The 15,759-nt window shown below is 54.4% G+C and overlaps 1 protein-coding gene across 3 annotated transcripts in view; it reads right to left on the reverse strand.

Moving 5' to 3' along the window:
* Positions 1–753: 753 nt before the first annotated feature.
* RABEP1 (rabaptin, RAB GTPase binding effector protein 1) overlaps positions 754–15,759 on the reverse strand; it is a 102,267-nt gene continuing 87,261 nt past the window's right edge. For all 3 annotated transcript variants that reach the window (XM_078437900.2, XM_078437899.2, XM_078437897.2), the window contains 8 exons: positions 15,373–15,489; positions 10,072–10,170; positions 6,908–7,048; positions 3,996–4,185; positions 3,514–3,569; positions 3,221–3,319; positions 2,404–2,520; positions 754–1,644 (listed from right to left, as the gene is read on the reverse strand). In XM_078437900.2, coding sequence (XP_078294026.1) covers positions 1,543–1,644; positions 2,404–2,520; positions 3,221–3,319; positions 3,514–3,569; positions 3,996–4,185; positions 6,908–7,048; positions 10,072–10,170; positions 15,373–15,489 — 921 coding nt within the window. In that variant the 3' untranslated portion in view covers positions 754–1,542. The remainder of the gene's footprint in view (positions 1,645–2,403; positions 2,521–3,220; positions 3,320–3,513; positions 3,570–3,995; positions 4,186–6,907; positions 7,049–10,071; positions 10,171–15,372; positions 15,490–15,759) is intronic.

The raw sequence follows: 15,759 nt of genomic DNA on the forward strand, positions 1-15,759 counted from the left end.
CGCAGGTCTCGGTGGTGCGGTTCCCTGGCAGCTTTTCTTCGCGATTACAAATTTCCCGCCTCGTTACTGGTGCCAGTTTTAATGCCTTGAAATTAGCTGGGGGCTGCTCTTAACGCTTGATGTAGAATTTAAAGCGATTGCGTTTTAGAACTAGAATGCCGTGTAATTCAAGGAGGATATAGGTGTTTTTTAAACCAATTAAAATGTTTGACGCATGGCAAGCCTATAGCACTATTTCCATAGTTAGTATTAAAATTCCTAATTATCAGTAAGAACAGCAGTGACCCAGGGATCAGACGTGTAGTCCTCATCTTGGCCTGTGGAAGACAGACGTCCCGATTCTTAGGGCTGGTGAGTCAAGGACGGTTCACGCTAAACTAGAAAAGTCCACGGTGGCCATGAGCCAGAGCCCGCCACCCCACTCCCGTGAGCCGGGTTCCCGTCTGCGGGCGGACTCGGGACGCCTCCCCGGCCACTGGCCTCGCCACACCCAGGCCGGCGGACTCCGTGCAGCGCTCGTGAGGCCGCGTGGAGCCCGCCTGCTCGCGGACACCTTCCCCACAAAGGGAAGGAACCGAACCTGACACAGGCACCAACGGCCACACTGACTGGTCCCCCAGGGACACACGGGACCTACACTGAGAGAGGGAAACGGAAACTAGGTACCTTGTCAACCCAGTCACGTGTCTGTAGCGGATGCCTCAGAGACTACCCGGCCCGCCGATGGGAGTTGAAAATAAGGCAGCAGATTGGTAAGTTTATACTAGATGTCAGACATAGCTTGCTTTATTATTATTATTTTTCCACTGATCCAGTAACTAAACTAAAACAGTTTTCGAGAGTAGACGTGCCAGTTCAGCTTAACCCTGGTACCTGCGGGCCCACGAGACGCGTCCGGGCGGCAGAGAAAGTGCTTCCGGTCTCTTGTGCTTTTCCTTTAACCTCAGCTTCCGACACAGAGAGCGCCCAGCCTCGCTTTCAAGTCCTCGCGGTTAATCCAGCCCCTGAACCGGTCTCGTCTGCCGCCGTCGGGCGCGCTCGGCAAGCCTCGGTAGCATCGGCCTCCGACGCGAGAAGATGGCAGGAGAGAGACACACGGAGCTCGGAAATTCGGTCACTAGCCAACGGCCTGCTCTCAACCTTCGTATTTTAATATAAAATATCCGTACAGCAAACGACACGTCTGTGTGCTAGCTGGGGGCTGTTACTGGTGAGCGCCGGGCGACGGGAAAAGGAAGCGCTCTCTCCGGCATCGAGGAACGGAAAAGGTCATTCCAAACGCGACTGGGCTGTTGCTTTAAAGGCAGGGACATCTTACAGCAGCACTTCCTCTGTCACCCCCGAGGCCCGTTCCCGTCCGTCAGCGTCCCCGCGGGGAAGTCCTGCTCGCGGCTCCCGCGCCACGGCCTTCTCCCGCCACGGGTGAGCCTCGCTCCTGTCCTCCTGTTCTGTGACTTCTTCAGTTAAGAGTTAAAGAATAATTAATGTTGCTCTAAAGAGGAGTTAAAAGCCCAGGGTGCGGGCCACGTCCTGCGGCGGGTGTCATGTCTCCGGGAGCTGGTTGATGTCCGTCAGCTTGGTGTCGTTGAGAATCGCCCGGATCCTCTCCAGGGAGCCCGCCTGCCGGATTCGCTCCAGCTGCACCTGGGGGGCGACAGCGAGTCAAGCGCGTGGCCTCCTGCCGGGCCCGGCCCGTTGGCTCACCGAGACCGGTCACCGCAAGAACGAGCACATGCGAAAGACAACCCCCCCTGGGGCCCCCCGGGGGCTCCGTCGGTTAGGTGTCCCACTCTCGATCTCACAGCTTTGTTGGTTCGAGCCCCACATCGGGCTCTCTGATGACAGTGTGGAGCCAGCTTGGGATTCTCCCTCTCCCTGCCCCTCCCCTGCTCATGCTCTCTCAAAATAAGTTTAAAAAAAGGCTAACCCCCCAGAGCTGTGTCCGGCAGGCCCCGTGAGGTGCTAGGACCACGGGGAGGGGGCGGAGGCTGGACCCCTGAACCCCGACACTGTACAGCTGAGTCACAAGAAAACACAAGAACCCAGCTTCGAGGGTCCGGAACGATACACCGTCACTGTAGGTGTCCGTCGGGGGACCTAGGGAAGGGAACGCAGGGGGCACGCGGTGCTGGGGACGAGGAGCCACGGTACTTCAGGGACCCCAGGACACAACACGTAAAAGGCTCTCGGACAGAGAAACCAAGCGTAGGGACGGGCCCGGCGGGAGGGGTGTCAGCGGCACGCAGAAGAGGGGGCGCTTTGCCGGGAGACGGGCCTCGTGGCCAGTGCCACCCAGGCGTCCGGCCCGCGGGGTCGTGCGTCTGCTCACGCCTCTACCCCGCAAGCTACCGGCGGCGTCGAGTCCGCGCCCGGCAGGTTGCCGGGGGTCCCCACGTGCCTCACCTGCAGGGTCTGAGAAAGCTTCACAAAATCCCTCTGTACTTGCTCGCTGACGTCTAGTTCCGTCTGCAGCCTCTGAGCTTTGTTCTTCTCCTCAAACAGGAGCTGTTCCACAGTCGCCTACAAAATACGAGTTTTGCCTGAGAATTAACGCCAAGGAGCCGCAGGTCCCAGTCCTCCGGGACAGCCAGGGACCCGGGGGAGGGGTGGGGTCCCCCCCGGACCGTCAGGCTCCCTCCGCGGGCACGGCCGCCGGCGGCCTACGAGCTTGCTCTCAGTCGCCCTAAGATGGCCAGAAGTGAAAGCCAAGCCCCCGCCCCCGCCTCGGTCCTGCCGCTCACCCTCACCCCTCGTGGCCCGGGGACCACGACTCATCAAAAGGCAGAAAGCAGCTGCTAAAATCTGGAGCTTTCCCGGCAACGTGGACAGAAACTTCGGAATTAACCAGGACAATCCACACACCCAGAAGTCTGCACTCGGGAGGTGTGACCCTGCGGCTCCAGGGGACCCTCCTAGGAATCCTGCCCCACGGTCGAGCCCACGCACTGGGGTTGTATCTGGACTCCCCTTGGGTGGCAGACACTGGGGAGGTCGGGCTCGCGGAAGGACGCTGTGACAGGAGAGCCTCCGGCTGCGGGCAGGGCCCGGGACACGGGCATGACCCGACTCCAGCAAGGGCGTCTCGTCGTCCTTCCGCAAGCGGGGAGCCTCGGTGGCTCTCGGGGGCCCTGTGCTGAGCTGCGGCGCTCCTCCCCAAACAGGCAGGATGTGACTCCCTGTGCCTGGCACGACTGTCACTAAACGATCAATGACAGGTCACCTTCGCGGCCGTCTCCTTCCTCAACTGCTCTCCCAACGTGCTCTTCGTCTCCTGAACACTGTCCAGCTGCCGAGACTTCTCTCTCAGCGACGACTCCAGCTGTGGCATAAAGACGGACGCGGGACCTGAGGACCCGCCCGGGGCCCCCGCGGCCCTCACCCCGAGGGCCTCCCCCAGCCGCTCCTTGCAGCGGGACCTGGCCCGACCCTGGTTTGTCGCTTGTGTCCAGCCAGGGGGTGCCACCACCCCCCGCCGGCCGCCCGTGGGGTGAATGTGACATTCGTGACACTCACCTGTCCTTTTTCCACTCTTATTCTTTCTAGTTCGGCTTTTAGGCTAGAAACGGAGGCTAGAAGGGAAAGGGAGCAGCGCCAGCATTTACTGATTATTTTGCACATTCACGTTGTTTTCGCTTACGCCCCTTCCCCCGTCACCTGCGGCTCAAACTGAAAGGGGTCAGACCCTGATCCCGGGGAACCGACGCCCTTCGACAACCCCACCGGCCGGCAGCGGCCTCGAGCCCAAGCGCAGGCAGAGGCCACGCGGACGCAGTGTGGCGCGGGCCGTGTGGACACCAGACGTCCCCGTCGAACTCGGGAGGAGGGGGCGGTGGCCCAGCGGGGCTCTCCTGACACGGGGCTCTTGGAGGGAGGGAGCGGCTTCCGGCGTTAAGGCCCAGTTGGATCTGGATTCGCTCCGGACGAGTCACAAGTGAGAACCCTTCCTGCACTTGCCCCCTGCGTTTCCCGTGGCCCCGCGCCGCAGCCGCCCTCACCTAGCTCTTCCTTGCAGTTTTCTATCTCCAGCTGCAGAGTCTCTTCCAGATTCTCCTTCAGACACTGCTCCGCCTGAATCTGCTCCTTCAGGAACAGGATCTCGGCCTTGAGCTTCTCCTCCGTGTGCTCGGCCGCGGTGCGCACGTGCACGATGCTCTCGCGGTAGCTGAGGGCCAGTTCCCGCAGCGCCTGCACGGGGGACACGCGTTACCGCGCTGGCTGGCGGGGCGGCCACACGTCTCCCGCGACCAGAACTTCGGGGGTTTCGCGCGGTTCGCTCGCCGCGACTCGGCGCCAGCTCCCTGGGGGCAGGGGGCTCGCGTGCTCCCGTTCGGCACAGCGTAGACACGACCCTTCGGGCCGAAAACGTGCCCCGTGGACCAGACGGCTCTCCCTCCCAACGGTCTCCTACACAGAAAAGTAAAACCGTTCCTGACTGACAGCGTGGGGGTCACTCTGAACGGCCAGGGGCTTCCACAACCAGCCGGGGGAATCTGAGGGGAGGCCGGGGGTGAGGACCGGACAGGCGGAAACTCGGAAGCCAGCGTGGAATCGGGGCGGACCGAGCGCGCTGACTGGCTCACGTACTCACTCGAGCGCTGCGCGAGGCCAGGGGCACGGACAGCGAGGAGCGGCTTTCTAAGGTGACCAGCTGTTCTTCCAGAATAAGTTCAGTTGAAACCTTGTTCCCCTAAACTGAGTTTTCTTCTTTAAAAAAGTTCAAGTATTTCCTAACGCTAATGTAAACACTGGGATTAATCTTAAACTACCCACCAGAAGTACGTAAAACAAATACCAGCAGTAAAAAGAGGAAGGAAAAAAAGATGAGAAAAACGTCCTAAGATTTACTCCTGGGGCAGCTCTCAGAATCACGGCTTACAGGCTACACTGGTTACATCCTTGGAGCGTTCTTGGAAGTTGTCCTAAATCTAGGAATTCCAAGTCTGGAGAGCTTGGAGAAGAGGGATCCCCTGCCCAAAGGGACAGCTCGGCAGAGGTGAAAAGTGGCCAAGAGCACAAGCAGACAGGTCCCCACGCTTTCTCGGCCGAGATCAGCCACCAGTTCAGAAGGGAGAGCGAGCGCCCCCGGAGCACCGGTGACCTGCAGACACGATCGGGAGGGCAGGGCGCACGCGGCGAGGGCGGCAAGGCGCCCAGTGAGTAAACAGAAACGAAAACCAGAAGTTGGTTTTTAAATAGTTCTTAGTATTAAAGGGACTAAAGTGGCGCCTGGGCGGCTCGGTTAAGCATCCGAGTGTAGATTTCAGCTCAGGTCACGATCTCCGAGCTCGTGAGATCAGGTTCCCACAGGGGCTCACGGTGACAGCACAGAGCCTGCTTGGGATTCTCTGCCCCTCCCCCCACTCCAGCACCTGTGCGTGGGCGCTCTCTAAAGAAGAAGAAACAGAAATGATCAGGTCCCGCACAAGGAACTCACAGACCGATTCGGCTAAGGATTCTTGGGATGCTGAGAGCACGAGTGACAGGAGAAAAGCCAGGCAGGCTGGACCTTCTCAAAGATCAGAACTTTTGTGCTTCCAAGTGCACCATCGAGGAAGTGGGAGAGCGCGTCCGCGGGACGGGAGAAAACGTCTGCCGACCATTCACCCGGTAAGCGACGTGCATCTGGACCATATACTGAGCCCTCATCACTCAACAGTAGAAAGCGGCCAGCCCGACTTAAAAACGAGCAAAAGAGGGGGCGCCCGGGTGGCTCGGTCGGATGAGCATCTGAGTCTGGGTCTCCGCTCAGGCCTCGCTTTCAGGGTGGTGAGTTGAAGCCCTACGTCGGGCCCTACCAGCGCGGGGCCTACTTAAACCAAACGTGAAAAATAAAAGCGGAAGACCCGAATAGACACTCCTCCGAGGATGACCGACGAACGCGCAACACAAGGAGAGGTGCTCGGTACCGGCCGTCAGGGGCGGCGCAAATCAGAACCAGGGCGGACGCCGCTTCGTGCCCACGGGCACGACTGGAGTAAAAGCGACAAGCGCCAGCGAGCACGTGACACATCCTCACACGACTGCCGTGGCCCCGCGGCCCCAGTAGAAATAAACAGGTCCGTCCACGCCCAAACGTGTGCACGAACGTTCACGGCAACATCATCCGTAGCCGTCCGCGCGGGGGAGCGCCGCCAGCAGCCAGGCGGAGAAACAAACCAAACGGCCCTCCGGCGGCCAGTGGCAACGGCACCCGGGCCCCCCCATGTGGAGTGCGGGCGAGCCTGGCGCGAGTGCCCGTGTGGAAGCCAGACACAAAAGTCACAGTCCTGGCAGCACAACGGGTTAGCGGTTGCTTCTGGCTGCGGGGGGCGGGGAGAACGAAGCGGGGGATAAACACGTTCTGAAATGGACTGTGGTCACATCTGCGAATACCCGAAAAACCGCTGAACTGTACACATTAAACGTGTGACTTCTTTCGCATGTGATTTATATATTGGTAAAGCCTGTTTTTAATACTTAAAAAAATTTTTTTAATGTTTGCTTATTGTTGAGAGAGAGAGAGAGAGAGAGAGAGAGACCGAGCACAAGTGGGGGAGGGGCAGAGAGAGAGGGAGACACAGAATCCCAAGCAGGCTCCAGCTGTCAGCACAGAGCCCGACGTGGGGCTCGAACCCACGGACTAAGAGATCCTGACCTGACGTGAAATCCAGAGTCCACTGCTTAACCGACTGAGCCCCAGGTGCCCCGGGAAAGCCTGTTTTTTAAAAAAACCGGCAGGGGCGCCCGGCCGGCTCAGCCAGCGGAGCGTGCGGCTCTCGATCTCGGGTCGTGGGTTCGAGCCTCGCGTGGGGTGTAGAAAGGACTTGGGAGCAAAGCCTTAAAAACTAAGAGAAAAGCACAAGCTAAAGAAGCGGTAGCCACTTCAGAACGTACGAGTCCTGCGTCCGCACGGCGGGGGACCAGTTACCTCTACGGTGTCCGGGAGGATGAAGTTCTCCGCCTGCTGCAGGGACGTGTGCAGGCTGTGCTTCCCCTGCAGGCTGTCGTTGTCCTTCTGCAGCCGCGCCAGCTCTTCGGACACCCGCTCCCGGGACTGCGTCAGCACGGCCTGACACCGAGACAGAGAAGGTGAACCCCGCGCTCGCGGCCGGGCGCCACCAGGGCGGACGGCGGCGGGCGCAGGGTGGAGGCCGGGGAGGCGCGCGGAGAGCAGCCCCGGGGCCTCCGTGCGGACTTCACGCGGACTCGAGGGCAGAGGTGCGAAGGGAGCATCCGGGCTCGCTCTCCACGGTCCCCACCGAAGGCTCCGAGTGGTGAGCCCCCGGCCCACGTCCCCGCACCGGACAAGCGCCGCCGTCTCTGCTGGGCGGAGGCGGCGCAGAGCATCACGACCTCAACCAAACCGAGCGTGAGCCGCAGGATGACTGTCTCCCCCGGCGCGTATTCGCCACAAGCCCGGGGACCGAGCCCCGCCTTCCTCCCCCACCACACACGTGTCAGGAGCACAGAGCACGGCCCCGGGAGCCCAGACCCTGGAAGAGAGCACTCGGGGATCTCCGCGTGGGGGCTGCAGGGACGCCAGGCGGCTACTCTGCGCGCTGACCGCGATGCACCTTGAGGTCTTTAGGGAGGCCTCGCGTCAGTGAAGAGTTACTCTGTTTGAGTATGTGATAAAATCCTACAAAAGTGCTGCGTTTCTGCTCATTTTTAATACTGAGGCATTTAACTTACATGACGTACAAACGTGGAATACTCACTCCTCCAACATTTATTAGCAGCTGCCTCTCCGTCTGGGCATTTTGCTGCTTACCGGGACATGGAGACACAAGACCGACACTGTGCCCCAGAGAAGCTCCCGGTGCGGCGGAGGGAGAACCGACCCTGACCCGGCCGAGCTGCAGGTGCGGCCAGAGACGGGGAGCAGCAGGGATGCAAGGACGGGTTGGGGGGGGGGGGGGAGGCGGGGAGCACAAGAGCATGGCCCAGAGAGGGCAGCTGCTGCGTCCTCAAGGACACTTAGGCTGCTGGCGGGCAGACAAGGTCTTGCACAACCTGGCAGGTTTTACTTGCACTGACTTCAGACCAGACTCAGCCGCGCTTCGGGCTCGCTCCTACCCATTCACAACAAAATACCGGCGTCCGATCGCTGGCATTTGAAAGAAGGGAAAGAATCAAATGCATATATTTGCTTACTTTTGTAACGAGAAAAACACAAGGATAAACCAAAAGTAAGTTAAAATGATCGTACATGGGAGGGGGCAGGAATGGGGTGAAAAGATTAGAAAACAGAAGAAATCTGAGTGTTTGCAAGCTTGCACAGTTCTGCCTTGTGAGCCGTGCTGGGTGTTCAAGGAAAAGTGAATCCAAAAATTAATACAAACAGAAACCAATAGAGCTAATTTAAGTAACTTTTAAACACAGTACTCAGACTGTAAATCCCTGGCTGGGATACAGTCTAAGAGCCAAAAGAACCACAGAGAAACCCTGGATTTCGCTTAATAATTTTGCAGTTGGTGGCCGTGTTAACGGTCCTTCTGCAACAATTCCGTCCCCACCTTGACCAAGCGGTCACCTTCACATCACCGATAACGGGGCACCTGTCAGAACGTGCGCCTCGCTGCCCTGAACTCCCGCTGAATCCGTTCATCTCCGGGCTGTTCTTGCCCAGAATCTAACCTGAATCCAATCACGGAAACAATCAGACACGCGATTCTCCCAGGCAGCCGGTCTGGACCCTTCCAAAGTGTTAATGCCAAGGTAAGAAACTGGAACCACCACTGACAACCATCATGGACTCTGGGGACAACGGTCACGCCTCTCTGTGCTGAGAAGACGTGTGTGGACGGACGCACCCGGCAGCGCCTACTTACAGCGGCTCAGGAAACACGGGTACGTGCGTGGACGGAAGAGTGACATACCACTGCCACGCGTGTGAAAACGTGGCAAAATATTAACAACTGGTAAATCTAACTGAAGGTTTTCGGAGTGTTCATTCCGCAAACCTCTCGAGGCTGAAATCTTTTTGCGATGTTAGGGGGAAACGCTAAGATCCCAACCCCTGCCATGTCTGCGCTTCTCGGAAGGCGCACCAGAAATTGAGTTTCTTGCTCTCAGTGCAAGAACCTTCGAAGGTAACCTCCTGAAAATGGTTCCCGGGACCTCAACCTCATGCAACTCTCCTCCAGCGTCACCCACAACACACTCGCTTAAAGCGGAATCCACTGGAAAGTGTTTGCGAAGGCAGCCGGGGCTTAGAGGGCACGCGGGGAAGAGCTGAGGGAGGACAGAGGGGAGCACTTGTGGGCATCCCCAGTGGTTCCTAGGCAACGACTATGATCTCGAATTCTCTGAGCACTGAAAAGACCCTACACTCCCCCGTCAGTGACCGGAAGGACAGCTCCTCACGAGACCAGGGCCAGAATTCAGGGATCGCCTCAAAGGCCACTCGGCTGCTGACCCAATGCCGATCAGAAACAGCATCTCCATGTGGCCAGAGGCGTCTCTTCCCCGTCAGGAGGTGGCTCCGTGGGATCACTAAGAAGGGCCCTCAGACGTAGGCTCCGACTCAGGAAAAGCACGAACCCAGCACATGGAACCAGTCTGGGGAGAAGCGAGGCCCAAATCTGGGGGGCTACTCTGCAGGGGTCCCAGCCAGCCCTTCGTCAAGAAGCTCTCTGCTCCCAACCCCCTCAGGGCAGACGGCCTTCTGGAAGCTTCTCCATGCCGTCAGGATACCTGTGAAATGAACCGGACTGCTTTAAATAAACGAGCTGTTAAGGAAAAGTGCAGGACTGTTCAAAAACTCCATCTGTTGGGCTTTGGGAGATTTCGATATTCAGCATGTACTTGGAACCCACAATTAAAGGTTAGTCCAAAGTTTACTCTGTTGAGGTTTCCGAAAGCAGAAAAGTAAAGCAAGTTAAAGGTAAGAATATGTTTTGGTCACGAAGGCAGGTCTGCAAAAGAGCTGCACCTTCACATGACCTTGTCTGGTACAGATGTCACTTAGGCCCCGGACAACGGAACAGTGCAACCACCTGGCCAGGAAGGTAAAGTAGCAGAGAGGATTTCAAGACAAAACAAAAAGGAATATATTTCACATAGTTAACGTTTACTGAAACACTGACTTACCATCTGTTCCTGAACATCCCTTTTTGCCTGGGAAAACCCCTGCTGTAAGTCCTCAAGCAAGAGCTCAGACGCTTGGGCTCTTTGGACAAGCGCAGAGATCTTAAAAGAAAAAATGCACACACAGAAAATAGTCAGGAACCTGGTTATTCTGAAACTAACCATCCCATCCCTGCTCGTCTGCTGCCCAGAACTGACGCTTTATTCAATTATCGTAACCCACTATCATCTCTATACCCCAGAAGCGCGTACACCTTCCGTGTCTCAGACCTTCCCATCACACAGGGGCACCAACAGCTCCCGGGGCCGCACACACCGTACATGGACAGACAGCACAACAAGGACCTCCAAACACAGATGTTAATTAATACATGCTACCTACTTTACTCTTAAAGGAGCCTTAAAAAAAACTCAATAAAAATTTTGAAACTCTGTCCACACACAAAAAAGCAGCATAAAGCTTAAATGAATCTTCTCTGAACTAGCTTTAATCTTCCAAGATGATTTACTTAAAAGTGAGAAACACATGATTAACATTACCAAACTCTGAACTCTAATGTCTATTTATTTTTGAGAGAGAGACACACACAGAGCACGAGCTGGGGAGGAACAGAGAGACAGAAGGAGACACAATCCAGAGCAGACTCCAGGCTCTGCACTGTCAGCACAGGGCCCGACGCGGGGCTTGAACCCACGAACCATGAGATCATGACCTGAGCCAAAGTCAGATGCTTAACCAACTGAGCCACCCAGGAGCCCCTAAACTCCCTGAGAAGGTTCATGTGAAAGTTGGTGACTCATACATAATAATCAAAATACATTTGTTTAGACGTTTAGTTTTTTAATGTATTGATTTCTTTTGAGACAGAGCAGGGTGTGTGTGGGGGGGGGCAGAGACAGAGAAAGAGAATCCAACAGGCCCCGCGATGTCAGTTCAGAGCCCAACGCGGGGCTGGAACCCACGGACTGTGAGATCATGACTTGAAATCAAGAGTGGGACACTTAACCGACTTAGCCACCCAGGCTCCCGTGTTTAGGTGTTTACAAAATTATCATTGCCAGAATTCTGCTGCCAGTAGTGGCAGATTGGGTCATGTGAACCAAACCTCCTTTGAGAATTCAGAAAACCAGACAAAAATATGAAAGGTATCTACCCGAAGGCACCAGAGAACAAAACAAAAGGAATCACAGAGCCGAGGACCAGAATCAGGACCCCCGGAGGGAGGGTGGAGCAGAGCAGCGTCTGGAACAGTCCTCTCTAGAAGCACGTGCCGGTCCCAAGAGAAACAGCGGACACGGGAAGCTGAGCACCCCACGACAGAGTGACAACAGAGAAGAGTCCAGAACCCACGATGCAAAGGGACCCTGGTAAGCACACTGCACTTTGGACTGGGCCCCCAGAAGGCTGCATCCTAGGGTAAGGGAAGAACTTAAAATAACCCAACCTTCACAAGTTCAGAAAACGTCAATTTCTATGTCTGGTTTGGGTGGCCCAGGATTGTTGGCACCACCAGTTCCTTGCCTCTCGTCGGGAAAACGGCTTTATGTTATTCCAGCATATTCGCATACAGCGTCAAGCACACAAGAAAAATGCACAAAGAAAGGACAAGAACAAAAAGAAACAAAACCAAAACAGGTAACAGAAACACCTAAAATGAATCCAGATGTGTGGATTATTGGAGACAGAGTTTTAAATTAACTATATTTGACTTGTTCGGAGATTTAAAAGACAGAATTTAGAATTTCCAGAGAACTGGAAACAATGGAAAATAACTAAGTGGAAATGCTAACTGGAAAAAAGAATCAATTAAATTAAAAATTCAATGGATGAATTAAACAGATTAGACCCATCTGAAGAGAAAATTAGTGAACTGTAAGACAGATCTGAAGAAAATAAACAAAGACAAGAGATGGAAAACACAGAAGAGGCTTAAAAAGCCATGTAGATTAAAACATGAAGGTCTCACATGTATAAACCTTTAAAGAAATATGGCCAATGGAAAAACGACCAGGAGAGCAAAAAATAATTTCCGTGTAACTTCACTCCTAGATACCCTCCAGAGAAACGAGGCCACACACCCACCAAAGACACACAGAAGCATTAGAAAACGTACTCGTTCACAACAGCCAGAAACTAAATACAATCCAAGTATCCCTCAACTGCAGAATGGATCGAGCACCGACATCCAACTACTGATACACAGAGCAACACGCAGGAGTTTCAAAGAATCGTCAATCAACGGCCAGACGTGAAAGGTTCCGCACGACAGGATTCCATTGATATGAAGTTCAAGAACAAGCACTACAAACTGTCAGAAGTCAGAATACCGCCTGCCTCTACGTGCAGGCAGGCCAGGTGTTTATTTAGAAAGCGCATGAGTGTACTAGAAAGTTCTGCATCTTGCTCAGGTGATGATCACCCTGGTTACGTTTTTTCACATGTTAAAATTCATCCAATTTTACACTTGAGGTTTCTATACTTTATGTCTAGCTCGATAAAAGCAAGGTTTTAAAAGACTCATAATGGCTTATGATGTAAGACATCAATTCAGGAATCCAAGAAACCCTGTGAACTCCAAAAGCAGGAGAAATATGAAAAAAAAAATACGCATAGGTACAGCACAGTAAAACTGCTAAAACAAAAGCCAAAAAGAACATCCTTAAAATAGCCAGGGGAAAAAATAACATTATACCTTCAAAGAAGCAATAGGAAGACTGACAGCTGACTTCTCGTCAGAAACACGGAAGCCAGAAGCAACGAACAGGAACTTCAAAGCGCTCGAAGAAAACAGCGTGAGCGCTCGGGATTTCACAGCCAGCCAAGTACCCTTCTTGAAGGTGGAAACGTAAGAATCCATCTAATGGATAAAAATACGAGAGACTGGAGACTTCCGAGATGGACTAAACCCACGGTGGCCTTTCTCTACGCTGATGACTACAGACTCTGGATAAATACAAAGGGCAGGGACCCAAGGACGCTGAACACTGAGCAGAAGCAGAAGGTGTAGAAAAGGAAGTCCAAGCGGGAAGAAGCACCAGGATGGAATTTACCGCTCATGGGGCAGGGGGGCGGCTACTTCCCGGCAGCAGAGCAGCTCAGCGGACAAGACTCCACCGACCACAGCACCAGCGCAGCGTCCCCACAAGCTCAAGAGCAGGGGTGCGTTCTCAGGGAGGAGGGTGAGAGAAAGGGTCCCCGCACAGGTCCCACACCCACCCCTGCGCTACACAAATGAACACATCCGAAGGCTTTGCAAAGACGTCGAAAACCAAGCTGGTGTTAAAGCACCACTCACAGGGGTCAAGTCACAACCCGCTAACTGAACTTAATCAGATGAACAGAACCCTGAGTCGCACACACAATATCCACAGCTCCCAGGATACAATCTAGGAGCACGTGGCATGGAGAGAATCAGGAAAACGGGCCCCATTCTCCAGGGAGAAGGAACGCACACACGCCGACCCCACGACGGCGCGGGGGAGTCATCAAAGGCCGTGACGCGGGTATGGTAACTGTGCTGCGTGAGGCAGAAGTAAATGCTTTGAAATGAATGAAAACATGGTTCTCGGCAGGGAAATAAAAACTTAAAAAAGCAGCAAATGAAACATTTGCTATCAACCACAGCACGGAAATTGGCACCAATGGAAGAGAGTCCTGACCCTGACCCCCCACACATACTCACTTGACGAGTGACAAAGGTGACCTCGCAGAGCAGCAGGAAAAAGGTGATCTCACTAAATGTACAGGAACTGGCTATCCATATGGAAAAATTAAATCTTTACCTCACCTATAGTATAAACATAAAAGTCAGTTCTGGATGGATTTCTAGATAGAAACGTGACTATATACTGAATATATATGAAACGTCTTTATGATCCCAGGGCAAGAAGACATTCTTAAAAGACAAAACAAAACACACAGAACAAACATCAGCAATCATAAAAGACCAATGGGGTGTCTCTGGGTGGCTCAGTCGGTTGGGCATCCAACTCTTGATTTTGGCTCAGGTCATGATTTCACGGTTTGTAGGTCTGAGCCCCCCATCGGGCTCTCTGCTGACAGTGCAGAGTCTGTTTGGGATTCTCTGTCCCTCTCTCTCTGCCCCACCACTATTCGTGCTGTGTCTCTCTCAAAATAAATAAACTTTAAAAACAAAAGATCAATAAATTTGACTACATGAAAGAACTTCTGTTCAAAAAGATACCATTAAAATACTGAAAACATAAAGCACTGATGAGAAGACATTTGTCCCACATATCACCAAGAGGCTCTAGTAAGGTTATGTAAAGAATGTCTAACAAATCAGAAAAATAACCAAAAACAAATAAAACCAAAATAGACGACACAATAGAAAAATCAGCATAAGGCCTGAGAAGGAACCACACACACACTGACGCCCCGTGGCCGATAAACACCAGAAACGCTAAGTACCCGCAGCGGTCATCAGAACTGAGCCCCAGTGCACCACCCACCCACCCAAATGGCTACAATTAAAACAACAAAACGAAGTCACTGGGCCCCAGGAATCACTCCCACGCGCAGCTACAAGCTGTGGAAAGCCGGCATCATCACCTACTGGAGTTGAACACAGTTTGGACACTGACCCAGGCCGTCCGCTCCTGGCATCCACGCAGCGGGAGCACAGGCCACCGGCCCGACGCAGACCTTTCAGAGAACAATTACTCCTAATTCCCCAGAGCCGGAAACCGGCCCAGCGCCCGTCAGGACGGACAGACTGACGCACGTGCACAAAGGCTCAAGGAGAACACAGCGTGGCCACAGGCACCGGGCCAGACTCTCAGGACGCGCGAGGAGGGACGGGGACAGGAACACACACCACCGACCCGATGGCGTCGAAGTCAGGACGGGGGTTGTCCCCTGTGGCGAGGGGGAGGGGGGGGGGGGGGTCCCGGGGCCCTGGCCCGGGTTCCATTACGCGATCTTGGCGGCGCTCACACAGAGGCTAGTTCCGGTAAGTTTGCTAGATCTGTGTATGTTTGAGAGTTTTCCATTTGCACACTTTTCAACAGAGCGTAACTGGGATCGCTCCTGTCAGGAAGGTGTTTTGTGCAGCAGAAAAAACCTAGTAAAAATCAAAGGGGAAAGGAGAACCCGAGCCTGACGACATTCACGAACCAGTTATTGCCCAAGGTATAGGTATAGATGTATACTTTTTTTAAAGAAATCTGTAAATCGGCAGCAGAAAAAGGTCAGTAAGAGGTCTTCGCTATCTGGGGACGAGAACCGCCGGGTCTCGAGGCCGAGGGTGACACACGCGTGTCCTCCGCGGCGAGCGCGCGCACCTGCTGGCTGCTGTCTTCCGCGCTCCGCTTCAGCGACTCCTCCAGCTCCTGCCGGTCCCTCATCGCCTTCTCCAGCTGGTCGTTGGCCTGCCTCAGCATCACCTGCAGTTTCTTCACCTGCGCGATTTTCAGTGCCAATTAGAAGAAAGTACCGGAATTCATTCATCGACATAAAAAAAAAGCCCTAATTCCAATCGTTTTAAAAATCTCAATCTCATTTTTTTTTCTCCCTGAGAAACGGCACAGATTTGCCAATTCAGAACGAATGACCTCACGTGATGACCGCAGGGCGCGGTACGGCTAACCAGCCACTCTGCACGTGGTGATCTCGCCCTGAGTCCTTCCGGCCAGGGCCCCGCCCCCTCGCCCTGGCCCATCCTCTGCCTT

The sequence above is a fragment of the Panthera onca genome, chromosome E1, assembly GCF_046562875.1.
Source record: "Panthera onca isolate mPanOnc1 chromosome E1, mPanOnc1 haplotype 2, whole genome shotgun sequence".
Classification (NCBI taxonomy): Eukaryota; Metazoa; Chordata; class Mammalia; order Carnivora; family Felidae; genus Panthera; species Panthera onca.